Below are 18,170 nucleotides of genomic sequence, written 5' to 3' on the forward strand. Positions count from 1 at the left end.
GACATTCTCCAGGAGGTGGGTGTATCATTGTCAAAGTCTACAATCAAGAGAAGACTTCACAAGAGCAAATACAGAGGGTTTACCACAATGTGCAGACCATTCATAAGCCTGAAGAATAGTAAAGCCAGATTAGACTTTGCCAGAAAACATCTAAAAATGCCAGACTAGTTCTGGAAAGGATTCTTTGGATGGATGAAACTAAGATTAATCTGTACCAGAATAATGGGAAGAAAAAAGGTGTGGGGAAGGCTTGAAACGGCTCATGATCCAAAGCACACAACGTCATCTGTAAAACATGGTGGAGGCAGTGTAATGGCATGGGCATGCGTGGCATGTGACAGAAGCAGCCGGATTAATTCTGCAGTGTTTAGAGCTATAACGTCGGCCCAAATTCAGCCAAATGCAGCAAATTGATTGGGCGTTACTTTATATTACAGATGGACAATGGTCCAGAACACACTGCACAAGCAACCCAGAATCTTTTGAAGGAAAAGTGGAATAGTCTGCAATGGCAGAGTCAATCGCCTGATCTCAACCCAATTGAGCATGCATTTCACTTGCTGAAGGCAAAACTAAAGGCAGAAAGACCCACAAACAAAGAACAGAAACTGACAGTTAGAGCCTGGCAAAGCATCAGAAAGGAGGAAACCCAGTCTTTGGTAATGTCTATGGGTTCCAGACGCCAGCCAGTCATTGCCAGTAAAGGATTCTTAACAAAATATTAAAATAACATTTCTTTTTCATACTTCATTGGACACAGAGTCAGGCTAATATTCATTACCTGCTGGGTTATACTCCATCTCCAGGTGAATGGACACTGGTAGACCAAAGGTCTTTTAAACAGGAAATGATCCCCTATATAACCCCTCCCATACAGGAAGTACTTCAGTTTTTTACCAGTGTCTGCAAGGTGGATGGCACAATTTGTTTGAGCTCTCTGAGCTCCAGGCCTCTAGTTCCACAAATGGCTCCAAAATAAATAGAGGGATTGACTTGACTTGGATCCATTTGATACAGGCTTTATATGCTTGGATAAATGGTACCCCAGGCTTGCAAAGAAGACTCAAGATCCTGCAAGGTTTTGCCTGTAATGTGGCCTCCGGGCGCTGGACCCTGCAAAGTGGAATCCTGGACACCACAGCGCTAAGGCATTCCTGCAGGGTGCTGTACAGGTCCAATGGAATGGATCCTAAACATTAAAAGGGTACCCAGTCCTTGAACGTCCTCAAGTGACAGGAACCTGCCGTGATGGGTGAAGTTTGGACTCTTAGTTTCTAAGCTGTCCTGTGCCTGGACGTGTAAGTGAAACCCCTTTTTATTATTGTGGGGTGTCCCAGTGATTGTAACAATCAGTCAAGCTAGATAGAGGCTGGACACCTGTGTGTGGTGACCATATTGGGGAGTTTTGGGCTAGCTGGGGGTGTTTGCAAAGTGTACCTTTTTTGCTTGTCTGGCTGGCTGTTTTTTACCTGTATGATAGTGCACGATGTGCGCTATTTTGCCTTGGTTCACCATGGCGCACGTGCGTTCCCACTGTGCTCAACAGTTTGTTTGACTGCCATGGCGCACATGCATTTTCAAAAGTGCTGCTGGACTTAGCAGTTTGTTTGGCGGCCGTGGCGCATGCGGCTTCACTGCATATGTGCTGTAGCCTTTATCTGAAGATTCGTGTCATACGCGAATACAGCCACGCCCTTTTCACCGGTACCAAGCATCTGCATGCGCACGCACCCAGCTTATTTACAATATTTAGTGGCGTATAACACACACCCTATTTTTAAGAGAGAATTTTCAGGAAAAATAATTATTTTTTAAATAAACATATTTGAATTAAAATAAGGGTCAATGCCCATCTGCAGCCTCAATGCAGCCTGATCAGTGCCCATCCATCTGCAGCACATCTCATCAATGCAGCCTGATCAATGCCCCTTTTTAGACTCTCCCCTTTTTAGCCTCAATGCTTATTTGCAGCCTCACCATCGATGCAGCCTGGACATTGCAGGAAATCGCAGAGCCACCACCTCCTATTTACTCGGCTCTCAATCGGCTCGCTCTCTCTCTCACTCACTCACTCACTCACTCTCTCTCACACACACACACACGCGCACACACACACGCGCACACACACACACACACACACACACACACTCCTGCCTCTGCCATCGGCATTGGACCAGCTCCTGTGATAGAACACTGGTCCAATGCCAGTGGCAGAGCTGGGTGGGACTGTGTGTGACGTGAGAGCTGAGTTAGAGCAGAGTAAACAGGAGATGACGGCTTGATCTGAGCCTGAGCCGCTGCACCCATTTAGTATTGTGCCTACAGTCAATGCTGCTGCTTCACCATTTTATCACCAAGGATGAACTGTCCTTGGCCCTAGCCGGGTTAGAGCACAGGATTGCTGGCATGATTGCCTCCATCCTGCAAGGTGGCAAGAAGCGTGACAGATTTCCCCCCTTCCCTCTCCAGAGCCTCCTAGTCTGGTGCAGGGATGGGGAAGAGCTAAAAGTTCAGGATTCTGCGGAGGGCCTGGCAGATGAGTCTGCTTCCGAGCAATCTGGACAAGACGATATCCAGTTGATGTCTGCCTCTCAGTCGCAAAGGTTTTTGATCTTCACTATGACCAAAATGGTTCGTTCTGCCTTTATTGCCTCTTGCAGAGGTGACTGAGCCCCCCTGGTCCTCTTCAGGCCGAATAGGCTTTCCCCTTATACCCCCTGTTGGAACAGACAGTGTATGCTGATTGGGAACATCCTGACAGGATTTTTTTCCTCCAAAGAGGTTTTCCCTTTTATATCCTACAGATGAAAAGTTTGTTAAAAAATGGAGCATGCCAGCCATAGATCTACCAGTCTCTTCCTTAAACAAGAGCTTAACTTGTCCGGTAGATAACGCACAGGGCTTGAAAGACCCTGTTGACAAGAAATTGGTGTCATAATTACAGGCTTCCTTTTCTTTGGCCAGTTCAGCTATTTAGCCATCTGTTGCAGTAATTGGTATCTGCCAGTCCGTAAAGGTTCAGGTCAAACGGCCTGATAGGCCTAACCAGGAGGAGGATCTGTCTGAAAGCAAGACAGATATTCCTCAACGTTGTTGACACCTTAAGGGATTCAATACAGCAGGTTTCTCATTTGGCTCTCTTGTCTGTACATATGTGCAGACTTTTGTGGCTTAAAAACTGGTCAGCCAAGCTTCCTAGTAAAAAAGTTATTGGCAGGTTTTCCTTTTCATGGGGAATGTTTATTTGGTGATCATTTGAATAAAATATATCCAAAAGATTTCAAGAGGGAAGAGTGCTCTACTTCCTGTGAAGAAAAGCACCACACATCCCTTATTTAAAATCTCAGGGACTGCTTCCTCCAAATGCCTCCAAAAAGGGCCAGGGGCAAGCCACAGGGCCAGAAGAAGCCCTGAGTCCAAAGTTCTTCTAAACCCAGATCCAAGCCTTCCTTCTGAGGGGATGCCCCCACTCCAAGTGGGGGCAAGGCTGTTGCACTTTGCAGACATTTGGAGAACCATAATTCAGGACGAGTGGGTCACCTCAATTATATGTCACGGTTACAAGCTGGAGTTGCGGGGGTTTCCCCCTCAGAGATTTTTAAGATCCAGCGTTCCCTCATATCCTCCAAAAATAAACTTATTGCTTCAGGCACCACATCTAGTGCATCAAGGAGTGATTTGTAGAGGTTTCTGTATCCAAAAGGGGCACAGGATTTTACTCAAACCTGTTTACGGTTCAAAAACCAAACGGGGAAACAAGGCCCATCTTGGACCTAAGATCCCTGAACAAGTATCTGCTGATACAGTCCTTTCAGATGGTGTCTGTCCGCTCAGTATTAGCCTCACTCCGGAGGGGAGACTTTCTAGCCTCCATTGATATAAAAGATGCATATTTACACATGCCTATCTTTCTTTGTGTCACTACCCTTTGGGCTTGCTACAGCTCCCTGTGTGTTCACAAAGGTCCTAGCACCAGTACTGGGTCTTTTGAGGGTCCAAGGGATTCTGGTGCATGGGTATCTCGACGACCTCCTGCTCAGAGATCACTCATTACAGGCTCTAAAACAGAGCATGATATGCACAGTGCGGTATTTGAAAAGCTTAGGCTGGATCATAAATACCAAAAAGTCAGCTATGAAACCAGCTCAAAGTTTAAAGTATTTAGGTCTGATCCTAGATATGGTCCAAGCAAGAGTATTCTTGCCACCTGTAAGGATCTGTGCCCTAAAGGTTCAAGTGTGTCAGATAAGGGGCACCAGACAACCCTCCATTCGGCTCTGTATGAGTCTTCTAGGAAGGGATGGTAGCCTCCTTCAAGGCAGTGCCCTATGCCAGTTCCATTCCAGGCCTTTACAACAAGACAGCTTGTTGGCTTGGAACAGAAGAGGACAAGCCCTGGATTATCCAATGTGCTCATCTCCTCGGGCACGCTTGAGCCTAAACTGGTGGTTGCAGGATCAGAACCTGCGAAAGGGAAAATCCTTTTTACCGGTAACTTGATTACAGATGCCAGTGTCTCAGGCTGGGGAGTGACCCTAGAAGGGCTCACAGCTCAGGGGAAATGGTTAGGGACAGAACAGATCCTACCCATCAACATCCTGGAATTATGGGCAGTACGTCTGGCCTTATGGTCCTGAACGGTGGAGCTTCAGGGTTCAGTCTGACAATGCCGCTGCAGTTGCCTATATAAGCCACCAAGGCAGTACCAGGAGTCGTTCACCTCCGAAGGAGGTGAACCACATACTAGCCTGGACAGGGGGGCATGTGACGATTTTTTTTATCGGCAGTCCATATACCAGAAGTAGAGAACTGGAAGGCAGATTCTCACCTGCCAGCAGATCTGCCCAGGGGATTGGTCCATACACCCAGGGGTGTTCCAGGAAATTTGCCAGCATTGGGGATGGCCAGAGGTCAACCTATTGGCATCCAGGTTCAACAACAAGCTACAGCAATTTGTGTCCCGAACAAGGGATCCTCTGGCAATCAGAGCAGATGCTCTGATAGTTCCATGGAGCCAGTACTCCCTGGTTTATGCTTTCCCTTCAATCCCTCTCCTTCCACATTTGTTGCACAGGATTTGAAGAGAGGGGGTACCAGTCATTCTGGTGGCACCAGCCTGGCCCAGAAGGCTTGGTTCCCGGAGATTGTGAGACTGACAATAGACTGGCCATGTACACTTCCACATCGCCCCGATCTATTGTCTCAAGGTCCTATATTCCACCCCAATTTACAGTCTCCAAATTTGACGGCATGGCTATTGAAGCCAGGGTGCTGAATGACCGTGGCATCTCGGGACCAGTAGTGTGTACCCTATTGAATGCTAGAAAAGCTGTCACTAGGAAGCTTTATCATAAGGTCTGGAAGACTTCTATTGCTTGGTGTGAAGCCAGAAAATGGCATCCTTGGAAAAACTTGATTTGGAGAATTCTCTCAACTACAGTCAGCTGTGTACTCAAAGCCAATTTGATTTCCAATCAGAGGTCAGATTTCGGCCTCGTCGGCATTCTTTCAAAGGCCTCGTTTGCTTCCCTCCCATTAGGTCACCTATGTGTCCTTAGGACTTGATATTGGTGCTGTCTGTGTTACAGAAACAACCATTTGAACCTATCAAGGAAATTCCATCAGACTTGCTGTCACGTAAGCTAGCCTTCATGATGGCCATCACCTCAACTAGAAGGGTGTCCAAGTATGGCGGCCCTTTCGTGCAGGGAACCATACTTGATCCTTCACCACGACAGGGTTGTGTTATGACCTGTTCCATCCTTTTTTGCCAAAAGTGGTATCTGCCTTTCATTTAAAGTGGAAGTAAACTCCCCTATCGTTTTCAGCCAAGGAAGCTGCCATGTTTGCCTCTGTTTAATCTTCAACTGCTATGGTGCTGCACATGTGATTTGTTATGACACCAGCCATTGGATGGTTTGATAGTTTGGCTGAGAGCACAACCAATGTGCAGTTAGCATTCCCGGCATGCCTTTTTTTTTTTTTTTTTTTTTTTTTTTTTTTAACTGTTCAAATCGATCGGTTTACTTCCACATTAAATCAGGACATTATTTTGCCTTTTTTTTTTTTTTTTCTCTCAGCCTCACTTGGCGGAAGAGAGACGACTGCATTCACTGGACATTGTCCAGGCAGTCAAGGTTTATTTGTTTGGATCTGCGGAGATCCGAGGATCAGACTCCTCTCTTTTGTTTTACCAAAAGGACCCAAGAAGGGGCAGGCAGCTTCCAAGGCTAACATTGCCAATTGGGTCCTTCAATTGATCATTCAGACCTACGGTCTGAAACCTAAAGTGCCTCCCTTTAGGGTGAGAGCTCATTCTACCAGGGGTGTAGGAACCTCCCTGGGCTTTTCGTCATCGGGTATCTGTGACTCAGATTTGTAAGGCTGCTATCTGGTCTTCAGTGCATATGTTCACAAAAGTTTATCAAGTGAATGTTGGAGCAGCCGAGGATTCGGCTTTTGGCCGCAGTGTACTGCGGGCTGCCATATAAGTTCTGATGGCTATTGTTTGGCAGGGTGTCTCCCTCCCCTCAAGGCTATTCTCTGGGACGACCTAGCGGGTAATGAATATTAGCCTGACACTGTGTCCCATGATGTATGAAAAAGAAAATAGGACTTTTTCATCATACTTACCTGTAAAATCCTTTTCTTTGGGTACATATGGAACACGGAGATCCCTCCCCTCCTCCTTTTTTTTTTTTTTTTTTTTTTTTCTGATGATTCAGTGCTTGCTACAAAACTGAAGTACTTCCTGTATGGGAGGGGTTATATAGGAGATCACTTCCTGTCTAAAGACCTTTGGTCTACCAGTGTCCATTCACCTGGAGATGGAAAATAACCCAGCAGGTAATGAATATTAGCCTGACTCTGTCCCATGATGTACTCAAAGAAAATGACTTTACAGATAAGTATGACGGAAAAAATATTTTTATTTATGATTATATTTGTCCAATTACATTTAAGCCCCTGAAAATGGGGTGGGGCTGTGTATAAAAATGGTTGCAGTTCCTAAAATTTGTACTCGATATTTATGTTTAACCCCTTGAATTTAAAGCTGAAAGTCTGCACTTCAAATTCATTTGGATTGATTCATTTTCATTTCGTTCTGGTAGCATAGAGTCCAAAGTATGAAAATTGTGCCTGTGTCCAAATACATATATGGACCCAACTGTGTGTATGTATCCAGTGCAGCTAGTACCAAAATGCAGTCAGTTGGTTTTAATTAGATTCCATCATATCAGTAATTAAACATTTTCTGCTGTGTAATCACTATAAGCAATTTTGCTAAAGCTTATGTATTTATTTGATTTGCAAGCAAAAAAGTGAGATTGATAGCATTGTTACAGGACCTCCAAAAGATGTGGTTTCTAGTTTAAAATCACCAAGTGTAAATGGGGTCTTATGCATTTTAATTATGTTTATCTTTAGTAAAGGCTCTTAACCTCCTCCCAGAGATAAACATTTTTTTGTTGGAAATTATTTAACTTCTGTTTTTCACGATGTTGATGCTTATTGCAAAAAAAGCTGTAACGCTTTATAACACTGTATATGGAAACACAATGCTTTTGAGAGAAATGGTGCAATCTCCCGCTGTCATTTTTTTATTTTTTCTCTTTCTCATTCCTTCAACGAACAGACCCAGAAACTGGCATTGTGTACAGGCGGAGGATTGCAACATGCAATAATGTTGTTCCATCGTTTCTAAGGAGGGTAAGTCCTGGTTTAGTACAATACCTCAGTCAGCTGGAATACCTTACTGTAACTTGGCAGGACACCACTAGTATTTATTGCACTTGGGAGACTTCTGGACACTCACAATCCAGTATTTTATTTATTTTTTATTGGCAAGCCACACATTACAGTCTACAGTATGTCTTGGCATTGGGTAGTTAGGATGATCATCCAGTTTAAAGCTGGAAAATGCTTTAAATTGGAAGTTAAGGCTTGCAATCAAATTAACTTCCTGCATGAAGCTACACCCTATTTTACAACATTGATATGTTTAAAATGTGTAATTGTTTTAGTCTACCTTTTTTACTTTTTTTTTTTTTTTTCTTTTAAAACCTTTCTAGGTCACATGACCACATTGCTTGTGGGGTTATACCGGTTCAACAGCTTTTTGTTCTGATTTGTTGCCTAATAGTAGTGTAATTTCCTGAAGTGATGTGCCTAACCGGTGGCCATGAACATTGAGGGCACTTCTATGATACCAGGACACCAGACAGAACGGGCAGTGGTGGGCACAATGGGGAGGGGCCAGCCAGAAGGGTGACAGTGCCAGGTGGGCCCAGTTGGGTTGGGCAGTGCTTGACGGAGCTGTGATTGTTACAAAAACTGATAACCGTTTCAGGAAGTACGTGAGCAGCCACATTCAGCTGCACAGGCACACCATTGTCAGTGAAGATTGTCTAGATTAGACTGTGGTTTCTAATCGAACAATCGGCAATTTCAGTAATGCCTAATGTAAACATTTGATTTATTCTACATACCAGACAAGGGCACATTTTCATTTTTAAGTAGAATTCCACTTCAGAGCTGAATGCTAGCATCAAGCCTACTTGTAAAGGCGAAATTCACCTCTATAACATGTTACACCTTTAACCTGAGGCAGTGGACGGGGGGACTTTCTTCCTGTACCCACTGTCGCAATTAAAAATGTGGCCATGCGGGTCTCCACCCACATGGCGTGTCATTCATTCATTCACAAATTATATTATTATTATTTGATTCTTCCTGCAGTTCAGTAACTGCCTGACACCTGCTTATACAGGGGGTACAAGAAAACAGCACAGCTGACTGAGAATCTTCAGGAGCTTGGCATTGCACCCATGATCTACTGATTGCAGGTGCAGTGTCTTACAGGCTGCAATGAAAAAAATAAATAAAAAGCAAAAATTTTTACCTGCAAAAAGATGAGCTTTTTATTTATAAAAGATGAACTTCTCCTTGAATATAATTGCTCCCTGTTCTCATTCTTTTTCTGAAATCTCAGTTTTTGTTGCCTATGATGTCATTACTGGCAATCAAGATTTTTAGAATGGTTGGATGCCTGGAGGAGAATCCAGAGAGCTGCCATACGTTACATCTGGTGTGTTTACCATCCCTGAAAGTAAAATAGCATTTTCCTTTCGCACAGGTCACAACGTTTTCTGTCAGTTGGCCCATCCCACTTAAGGCAGTGTCGGTGCTGCATTCAGAAGACTTCGGAGAGGAGGAAACACCACCAGTAGCTGTTCTCCATGTGGAAAGAACAGCAATGGCTAGTCATGCAAAAAAACAGTCTTGCAAAGGCAGAGTGAGGGACTTGTTTCAGGCACAAGATTTCTGCTGCACGTTAAAACAAAAAAAGGTTGGACTTATTGGGCAAAGGTTAGCCTATTGCTTTTATTTTATATTGTGCTGTTTCCTACCTGGGTTTCAGCAGGAAAATAAAATAAAACATTTCAATATTCATCTTGGTCTTCTACCATCACCACCAGATGTATAGCTTTTGTAATCTATTCCAAACCAAAGCAATGCTATCTTTAAAAGAGAAGTATGGCAAAGCTATTTTGGCTATACTTCTGTAGATCACAGGAGTGCAGTTCGTTCTGTGACCCGCTTTTGGCTAATGTCACTCAGCCGGTCCAGCTCCGGAAAGATCCCCACTTTAGATTCAAGATTCACCCAGATGTCTGGACCGGCAGCTGGAGTGGTGGTGTTCCAAAGCCCTCTTCCTTCCTTCCTTCCTTCCTTCCTTCCAGCTCGAAGACCATATTGGCCAGTTGGGGGAGGCAGGGACTTGAGCATGGTATATGCCTTGCAGGTTACCAGGCTTCTGCTTACTCCGGGACCTGATAGTGGGTGACCTGATGGGAAGCCAGAAGTATGTCACAAGCACACCAAGGATCTGCAGGATGGGGTCAAAACTTTATTCTGCGATCACATCATACAGGCAGCAACACAAGCAAGGTATTTTAAAAGGAGACACACCAACTTTTCTTGCCTTTCTTTTTCATGAGAAATATTATTATTATTATACATGATTTATATAGGGCCAGCAATTTATGCAGTGCTTTACAATATAAAGGGAGACAATACAGCAACGATATCATTCAATACAAGAGGGTCAGGAGGTCCCTCCTCCAGCGAGCTTACACTCTTGCGCTCCCTTTCGCGCTCTCATGTCAAGATCCCTGAATCAGTTTAGGGATGTGTAGATTATTCTACGCCTTTTTGGCCTCTCCTTTTGTGAGAGTTATCAGAATCTGGTAAGCCCTCACTCTTTTTATACGCTGAGGTGGTTCCAATGCTAAAAAGCTTGGAGACTCTTTTGGGATTCACAGGACTTTTCAATCACTTTTTGGCTCTCCAGTTGGACCTTTCTTCTCAACTTTACATATTTACACGCTCATATGTGAATATTTTTTTTTTTCCATGTTGGACACGTTCATCATTTATGCATTCCATGTATTAGGGTATTTATACCAGCTTCTTTGTGAATCAACACATTTGGGTTCCTAGCATGGTTTTCCTTCTTTGATTACATCATAGTTTCAAAAGTGTTGTTTCAGAGCTTTGCAGGACCCTTTCATCAGGCAAGTGATAAAGTGCAGTGCCGAACAGAAAATTATTTAAGAAACTTCCACCAATCGGTGAGCAAAGAATTGGCTCAACCTGTCCCCTGACTTGATAAGTCTATCATAAATGCATTTATCAAAAACAAATACTTAACTGCCAGACATCCTAACTGTTCAACTTATCATAATAGCCATCCATGTAGCCCAAAATCCGGTAATGTAGCAGAGACAAACAATGGTCACAAATTACAAAAACATCTTTTCCCTAATCGTCTTTCAGGACAGCCACTATGAGAGATAGACTCCTCCTCTTCCTCTGGAAACACTGCGCCAGCCCATAAATTCTTACTTCCCCTGCCGGACCTCAGTTATTAGTGTTTCCTCCGGCGGGGAGACACTGCAAGGAACCAGGCCGATCAGTCGGGGAGGCTGTGGCTGTTTTGTCGTTAAAAGAACCCATTTGAAAGAAGCAGGGGCTTCGTTTGGAGAAAGCTGGGTTCAAACCGTTCGAAACCAACGTCCGCGTGTCGGACGAGTCGAACGGTTTACTTACCTCACCAGGTACTGCCACCCCTTCCGAGTCGAGCGCGGCTTCAGGTCGTGGGGGACTCCTATCGCGTCTACAGGGACGCAGCTGGCAAGCCGTTCGGAAGATTTCCCTGTACATGGGTACAGTCCGCCCCTTTTTTTCTTTGAACCGAGCAGGCCGAACGACGGGCGACGTCGTATCCGGCGGAAACGAAGGCTTGACCTCGAATACGATCGACTTCCGGTTTCGGGTCGTGGAGCTGATAGGAGGGCCGGGCACAAGCTGGAGATGAGTTCAGAACGCGCACAGGCAGCGTGGAACTCTGTAGCAAGCAGCCACCTGCAGTCATGTCGGAAGCTGAGGCTCAAACGACAGACTCTATCTCCAGCATTCCTAAGGTAAGAGCACCCTGGGGAGGGGTACTCTCTATCTAGGTTCCCCCCACCCCAATGTATGGTTCTATCATGGGGGGGGGGGGACAGACCCCCTGGGTGGCCAGGGGGGAGGGGAGGCTCAGATCCCTTCGTTTAAAGGGTCTAGTGCACTCCCAGGGTTGTATCCCGAGCTTTTGATTGACTTTGTCTTTTTCTGTTTTTTCTTTTTTCCTTTTTTCCTTTTTTTTTTTAGAAAGCTACGGAAAAAACTAGGTCTACGCATAGCTCTAAAAAGTGTGCCTCCTGTAGGGACATTTTAGGGGAATCTTGGACCAAAGTGTTGTGCAAGGGGTGTATTGACTCCCTCGTTAGGGAAAGGGAATCTGAGCAGGAGTCAGGACTAGCAGCTTCAGTTAAAGAGCTCTTGTCCACCTTCTCTTCTTTTAGGTCCCTTTTTGAAAAATTTCAGCTTCCCACGGGTCCATCTCCCCAGGATACAACCCCACCTCTAGCACAGAGCATTGCTCCGGTCCAACCTGCTAGTACAGGGGGGACAGAGGTTGCAGGCCCTTCAGGGACAGGTAGGGAACTTCCAGACAGTTCCTCTTCCGATTCCCAGGAGGGTTCCGAGGGGGAGGACCAGGACGGGTCCATGAAAGCCTCCAGATATAAATTATCCCTTGATGAGGTAGAGGACCTCTTAAAGGCAATTTATGCAACCCTCGGTATCCAGACGGATAAAAAGCCCCTAACCCTGCATGACCAAATGTATTCAGGTTTGGGGGAGCCAAAAAGAAGGGTGTTTCCAGTGCACGAAGTGTTAATGGAAACAGTTAAAAAGGAGTGGCAGGATCCGGAGAGAAAACCCTTTTTATCTAGATCCCTCAAAAGAAGGTTCCCATTTTCAGAGGACCCGGCATGCCTTTGGAATAAAAGTCCCAAATTGGATGCCGCTTTCTCCCAGGTCTCCAGACACACAGATTTGGCGTTTGAAGACATGGGGGCCTTGGCAGATGTCATGGACAAAAGGATTGACTCTCTGCTTAAAAAAACGTGGGACTCGGCTATCGGCAATCTTAAGCCTGAAATGGCAGTTACAGTTGTGGCTCGCAATTTAGAGCACTGGCTCTCACAGATCCAACAACATATTGAGGCAGGCACAGATAAGGAAACCATTCTGTCATCCTTCCCTACTATGCTGCGAGGGATCACTTACATAGCAGACGCCTCTGCTGAGTCCGTCCGCATGTCAGGCAGAACGGCGGCTCTAGCCAATTCGGCCAGAAGGGCCCTCTGGTTAAAAACATGGCCAGGGGATAATGCTTCCAAGATAAAGCTATGTGGGATACCCCTCACGGGGACCTCCTTTTTGGCCCAGGGCTAGAGACGGTTCTAGACGGACAGCGGACAGGAAAAAGTCCTTTCCTCTCAAACGGAAAACCCCCGTACCAACAAAAAAGGGGTTTCATCCGCAGGGGCGTAGGGAAACCTCTAAACCAGAGGGGAAAAAGAAAACCTGGCCCCAAAAAGGCAGGGGCAGAGGAGGGGCGATTTATCGCCCTCCTATCCAGCCCCGTAAAACCCAGTGACATTCCAGCTACAGTGGGAGGAAGACTGGGGGCCTTTCTTCCACAGTGGGAGACAATATCCCCCAATCAATTTATTTTAGGGGTAATAAGAAGGGGGTACCTCTTGGAATTCCTAAGACCACCCCCTCAAAGGCTCCTTGTCACGCATCTACCCAGGTGCATGGTAAAGGCCGAGGCCTTGCTAGAAGCTCTGAGGGAATTGGAGAATCAGGATGTTATTCTCAGGGTCCCAAAAGCAGAAGAGGGAAGGGGTTTTTATTCTCACATCTTCATAGTGAAAAAACCCTCAGGGAAGTTCAGGTTGATTCTGAACTTAAAGCCCCTGAACGCTTCAGTGACATACAAAAGATTCCGCATGGAATCGATCTTTTCAGTAAAGGCGCTTCTGCCCCACAACTGTTTCATGGTATCTCTGGACCTAAGGGACGCGTATTTACACATCCCTATAGCGGAAGCCTCGCAGAGGTTTCTACGCCTTGCCATAGATCTGGGCGGAGAAACAGTACACTTTCAGTTTCAGGCCCTGCCATTCGGGCTATCCTCTGCTCCCCGCATTTTTACCAAAGTCCTGGCAGAAGCCATGGCCTTTCTTCGGCTCCAGGGGATATGTATAATTGCCTACCTGGACGACCTGCTTTTATTTGCAGCATCCCCAACACAGTTGGTCAAGGATCTCGATCTAACCAAGGGGGTCCTTACAGACCTGGGGTGGCTTCTGAACTTGGAAAAGTCCAGCCTGATCCCCTCACAACAGATCTCCTATTTAAGTTTCCTGTTGGACTCAACACTGTTGAGAGTTTTTCTACCAAGAGAAAAGGTACAAAAACTGGACAGTGCGGTGGCCTCTCTTCAGAGCAGCCAGCTGGTTTCCATAAGGGTTCTGATGTCAGTACTGGGTCTCCTTACATCCACCCTTCCAGCAGTGCAGTGGGCAGGGCTACACTTTCGTCCCCTACAGACCTTCATCCTAGGGGTGTGGGACCACAGTCAGGAGGCCCTAGACACCCTAGTACATATTCCACACCAGGTGAAGAGATCCCTCTGGTGGTGGAGGAAAGTGACAAATCTGTCGCAAGGTCGTCTGTGGCTCATCCCGATTTCTCGGGTAGTAACCACAGACGCAAGTGGAAAAGGTTGGGGGGCACATTTGGGGTCCCTTCTAGCCCAGGGCACTTGGGAGGACGGCGAGTTGACTCGATCGTCCAACTGGAAAGAATTAAGGGCAGTGGGACTAGCCCTCAAATTCTTCAAAAAAGAGCTCCGGGGTCACCACATTCAGGTGCGGTCGGACAACTCTTCCGTAGTGGCCTATTTGAACAAACAGGGTGGCACGAGAAGCGGAGCCCTGTTGTCTTTAGCGACAGAGATCCTGTCCTGGGCCGAAACCTACACCCTTTCGCTCTCAGCAGTTTTTCTGAGGGGAGAGAAAAACGTGGTAGCAGACTTTCTCAGCCGAAAGAGGCTGAGGGAGGGCGATTGGGTTCTCAACCAGGAGGTCTTCAATCTCATAATAAAGAGATGGGGGTCTCCAGAGGTGGACCTCTTCGCGTCCAGAAACAATGCAAAAACCCCCTGTTTTTTCTCCCTAAAAAGGGGAGAAGGAGCCTTAGGGGTGGACGCTTTGAGCCAGAATTGGCACTTCAGAACTTGCTATGCCTTCCCACCTCCAGCGTTGTTGCCAGCAGTTCTGAGAAAGTTTCAGATGGAAAGCACATCTCTGATTCTGGTGGCTCCACATTGGCCCAAGAGAGCATGGTTCTCAATGCTAAAGCAGTTGGTGGTAGAACCTCCCTTACTCTTGCCCCCTCGGGACGATCTCCTCTCTCAGGGGCCAGTCCTCTGCCCACAGGTACGCCAGTGGAAGTTAGCGGCCTGGCTACTGAGGAGGGTTTATTAAAATCTAAGGGATTTTCACAGAGACTAGTTTCTACCCTCCTGGACAGTAGGAAAAAGGAAACTCGCCAGATCTATGAAAAGGTCTGGTTGCGTTTCAACAAGTGGTGCGCAGAGAGCTCTTTCCCAGTACGGAGCTCCTCCGCAGTGTTGGAATTTTTACAATGTGGGGCAGATAAGGGCTTATCCATTAGTACCCTTAGGGGTCAAGTTTCAGCCCTCAGTGTTTATTTTGAAGATCATTTGGCTGCCAACCCATGGGTAGTCAGGTTCTTTAGGGCCCTGTCCAGACAGAGACCGGTCCAGGGTCTGTCCTTTCCCAGATGGGATTTATCTTTAGTTTTGCAGAGCTTAACTGGACCCCCCTTTGAGCCTTTAAAGGAGTGTTTTCTGAGAGAGCTTACTCTGAAGACAGTGTTTCTGGTAGCAGTAACAACGGCCAGGAGGGTCAGTGAGATGGAGGCCTTATCAGTCAGGGCTCCCTTTTGCGTTATTTTTCCGGATCGGATAGTTTTAAAGACCGATCCAGCCTTTTTGCCGAAAGTGGCATCCAGCTTTCATAGAAGCCAGGAAATAGTTTTGCCCTCTTTTTGTCCCAATCCCTCCGGTGAGAAGGAACTAAAATTCCATTATTTGGATGTTAGGAGATGTATCCTACACTATCTGGAACTGACCAAGTCATTTAGAAGGTCAGATCCCTTATTTGTTTTGTTTTCCGGGGCCAGGAAAGGTTGTAAGGCGTCCCGGCGCACTATTGCTAGGTGGCTCAGAGTAGCCATCGAGCAGGCTTATTTAGTTGCAGGGAAAGAAATCCCAGTGGGTATTAAAGCACACTCCACTAGAGCTATGGCAGCCTCCCAGGCAGAAAGAACGGGAGCAACGCCAGAGCAGATTTGCAGAGCAGCAACATGGTCCAGCTATTCCACTTTTGTAAAACACTACAGAGTGGATCTGGTGTTGGCAGGTGAGCAGACCTTTGGGCGAAAGGTTTTGCAAGCTGTAGTCCCACCCTAACTGGTAAGTGCTCGCTTATCCTCTCATAGTGGCTGTCCTGACAGACGATTAGGGAAAATTAGAGTTACGCTTACCGGTAACTTCTTTTCCAGTAGTCTTTCAGGACAGCCCTAGTTCCCACCCGAAAATTGGGGGGAGTCTTACAAAAGACCAGAGCGCAGCAAGATAATGGTATTTGATAAATATGTTATTAATGTGTTCTTGTGTCTCCCCAGCTGGCCGGAGGTATTCTCGATATAAACTGAGGTCCGGCAGGGGAAGTAAGAATTTATGGGCTGGCGCAGTGTTTCCAGAGGAAGAGGAGGAGTCTATCTCTCATAGTGGCTGTCCTGAAAGACTACTGGAAAAGACGTTACCGGTAAGCGTAACTCTAATTTTACTGCTGAAATATTGATGATCAAACATGCGGTCATATAAACCGTTTACATCAGATCCCAGCGGGTAAACGAGGTCTCGTGTTAGTATTTAATCACTTCAGCCCCGGAAGGATTTACCCTGTTCCTGACCAGGGCACTTTTTACAATTTAGCATTTCGCTAGAGCTTTCTTTTGGTGGTATTTGATCACCTCAGACTTTTTTTTTTTTTTTTTTTTTTTTTTGCAATATAAACGAAATTTTGAAAAACAATTTGAAAAAAAAATATTTTCCACTATTTTCTATTTTCTTGCTATAAAAAAATATAATAAACTAAATTTTAGTCATAAATTGAGGCCAAAAAGCAGTCAGCCACATGTGTCGGGTAAAAACAAATTCAAAAAGCGTATATTTATTGGTTTGCACAAAAGTTATAGCGTCCACAGACTAGGGTACATTTTCTGGAATTTACGCAGCATTTACTTTATGCCTGCCTATCTAATTTCTTGAGGTGCTAAAATGGCAGGGCGGTATAACAGTATAACCCCCCCAAATTACTCAATTTTGGAAAGTAGACACACCAAGAAATTTTCTGAGACACTTGTTGAGCACATTTAAAAAAAATAAAAAATTCTCGCTTTTTGTCACAAAGTTTTGAAAATTGAAAAAAATAAACTTTTTTTTTTTTTCCTTTTTTTTTTCTTTCTTAATTTTCCAAAACAAATGAGAGCTGCAAAATGCTCACCATGCCCCTCAGCAAATAGCTTGGGGTGTCTACTTTCCAAAATGGGGTCATTTGGGCTGTTTATGCTATCTGGGCATTTCATGGGGTGGTACCTTGGGCCTACTACTAACTGCCCTAACACTTTTATTACAATCACAAATGACACCAATGCATTTAGCAGTGAAAAATCTGACAACTGCAATTGGTAACACAGTGACAGGGAGTGAAGGGGTTAACTTGGGGGGGGGGGGGGGGGGGGAATGATCGGGGGGTGACAACTGTATCTGTGTGTACTGGTGTTAGTGTAGTGTTGTGCAACTCACATTTTAGATGTTAAGTTAGAACTAAAATGAAAAAAAAAACAAAAAAAAAAACACTAAAACAAACCATGGTAAGTGAGGTGGGGGGAGAGGAGGGGAAAATTGGAAGAAGCCAAAAGGGAAGAAGGTGGAAGAAGAGGGAGGAAAAGAAAAAAGGAAGCAGTCAAGGAGGAAAAAAAAAACATTGGTGGTTTAGCAAGAGAAAACCAGCCTGTATCTGTGTAGTCCAAATCTGTAATGCAATTCACGTGATTACATACATATACAGTAGGGTTTGCCCTTTATATGGGTGTGTAAAGTGTTAACTGCATATTAGGGAATTGCAAATGTTGCAATTGTACGATCTCAAAGATCTCCCATGTTTGTAGACCTACCATACTTAAGATTAGTGGAACTATAGTGGTACTTAAGATTAATTTGCTAGTGTATCATCTGCCCTGAGGATGTTAAAGTGGTTGTAAACCCTTACAACACACTTTGACCTACAGGTAAGCCTAGATTAAGGCTTACCTGTAGGTCCAAGAAATATCTCCTAAACCTACACGGTTTAGGAGATATTTGCCGAAAGACAGGCACTGCTGTCTACGGCGCATGCGCCGTAAACAGCGGCATGCAGGCGCACTGAGCGTGGCACGTCAACGGCGAATATGCCGCGCGTGGCGGCTCCTGTGCGCATGTGCGGGAGTGACGTCATCGCAGCTTCGCCGAATGACAGCGGCGGAGCAGCGAGACCCACCGAGAAGATGGATGCGCCGGACTACAGGGAACAGCAGTGACATCGCTAGCTCCTGTGTCAGGTAAGTGACACATAATG

The 18,170-nt window shown here is 45.6% G+C and overlaps 1 protein-coding gene across 1 annotated transcript in view; it reads left to right on the top strand.

The window, feature by feature from the left end:
• The window catches only part of PRELID2 (PRELI domain containing 2), a 180,910-nt gene that overhangs the window by 80,372 nt on the left and 82,368 nt on the right, over positions 1-18,170 (top strand). The window contains exon 3 of the mRNA XM_077473019.1: positions 7,637-7,710. Coding sequence (XP_077329145.1) covers positions 7,637-7,710 — 74 coding nt within the window. The remainder of the gene's footprint in view (positions 1-7,636; positions 7,711-18,170) is intronic.

The sequence above is a fragment of the Lithobates pipiens genome, unplaced genomic scaffold, assembly GCF_037356315.1.
Source record: "Lithobates pipiens isolate NorthernLeopardFrog02 unplaced genomic scaffold, aLitPip1_a1.2 Scaffold_8, whole genome shotgun sequence".
NCBI lineage: Eukaryota > Metazoa > Chordata > Amphibia > Anura > Ranidae > Lithobates > Lithobates pipiens.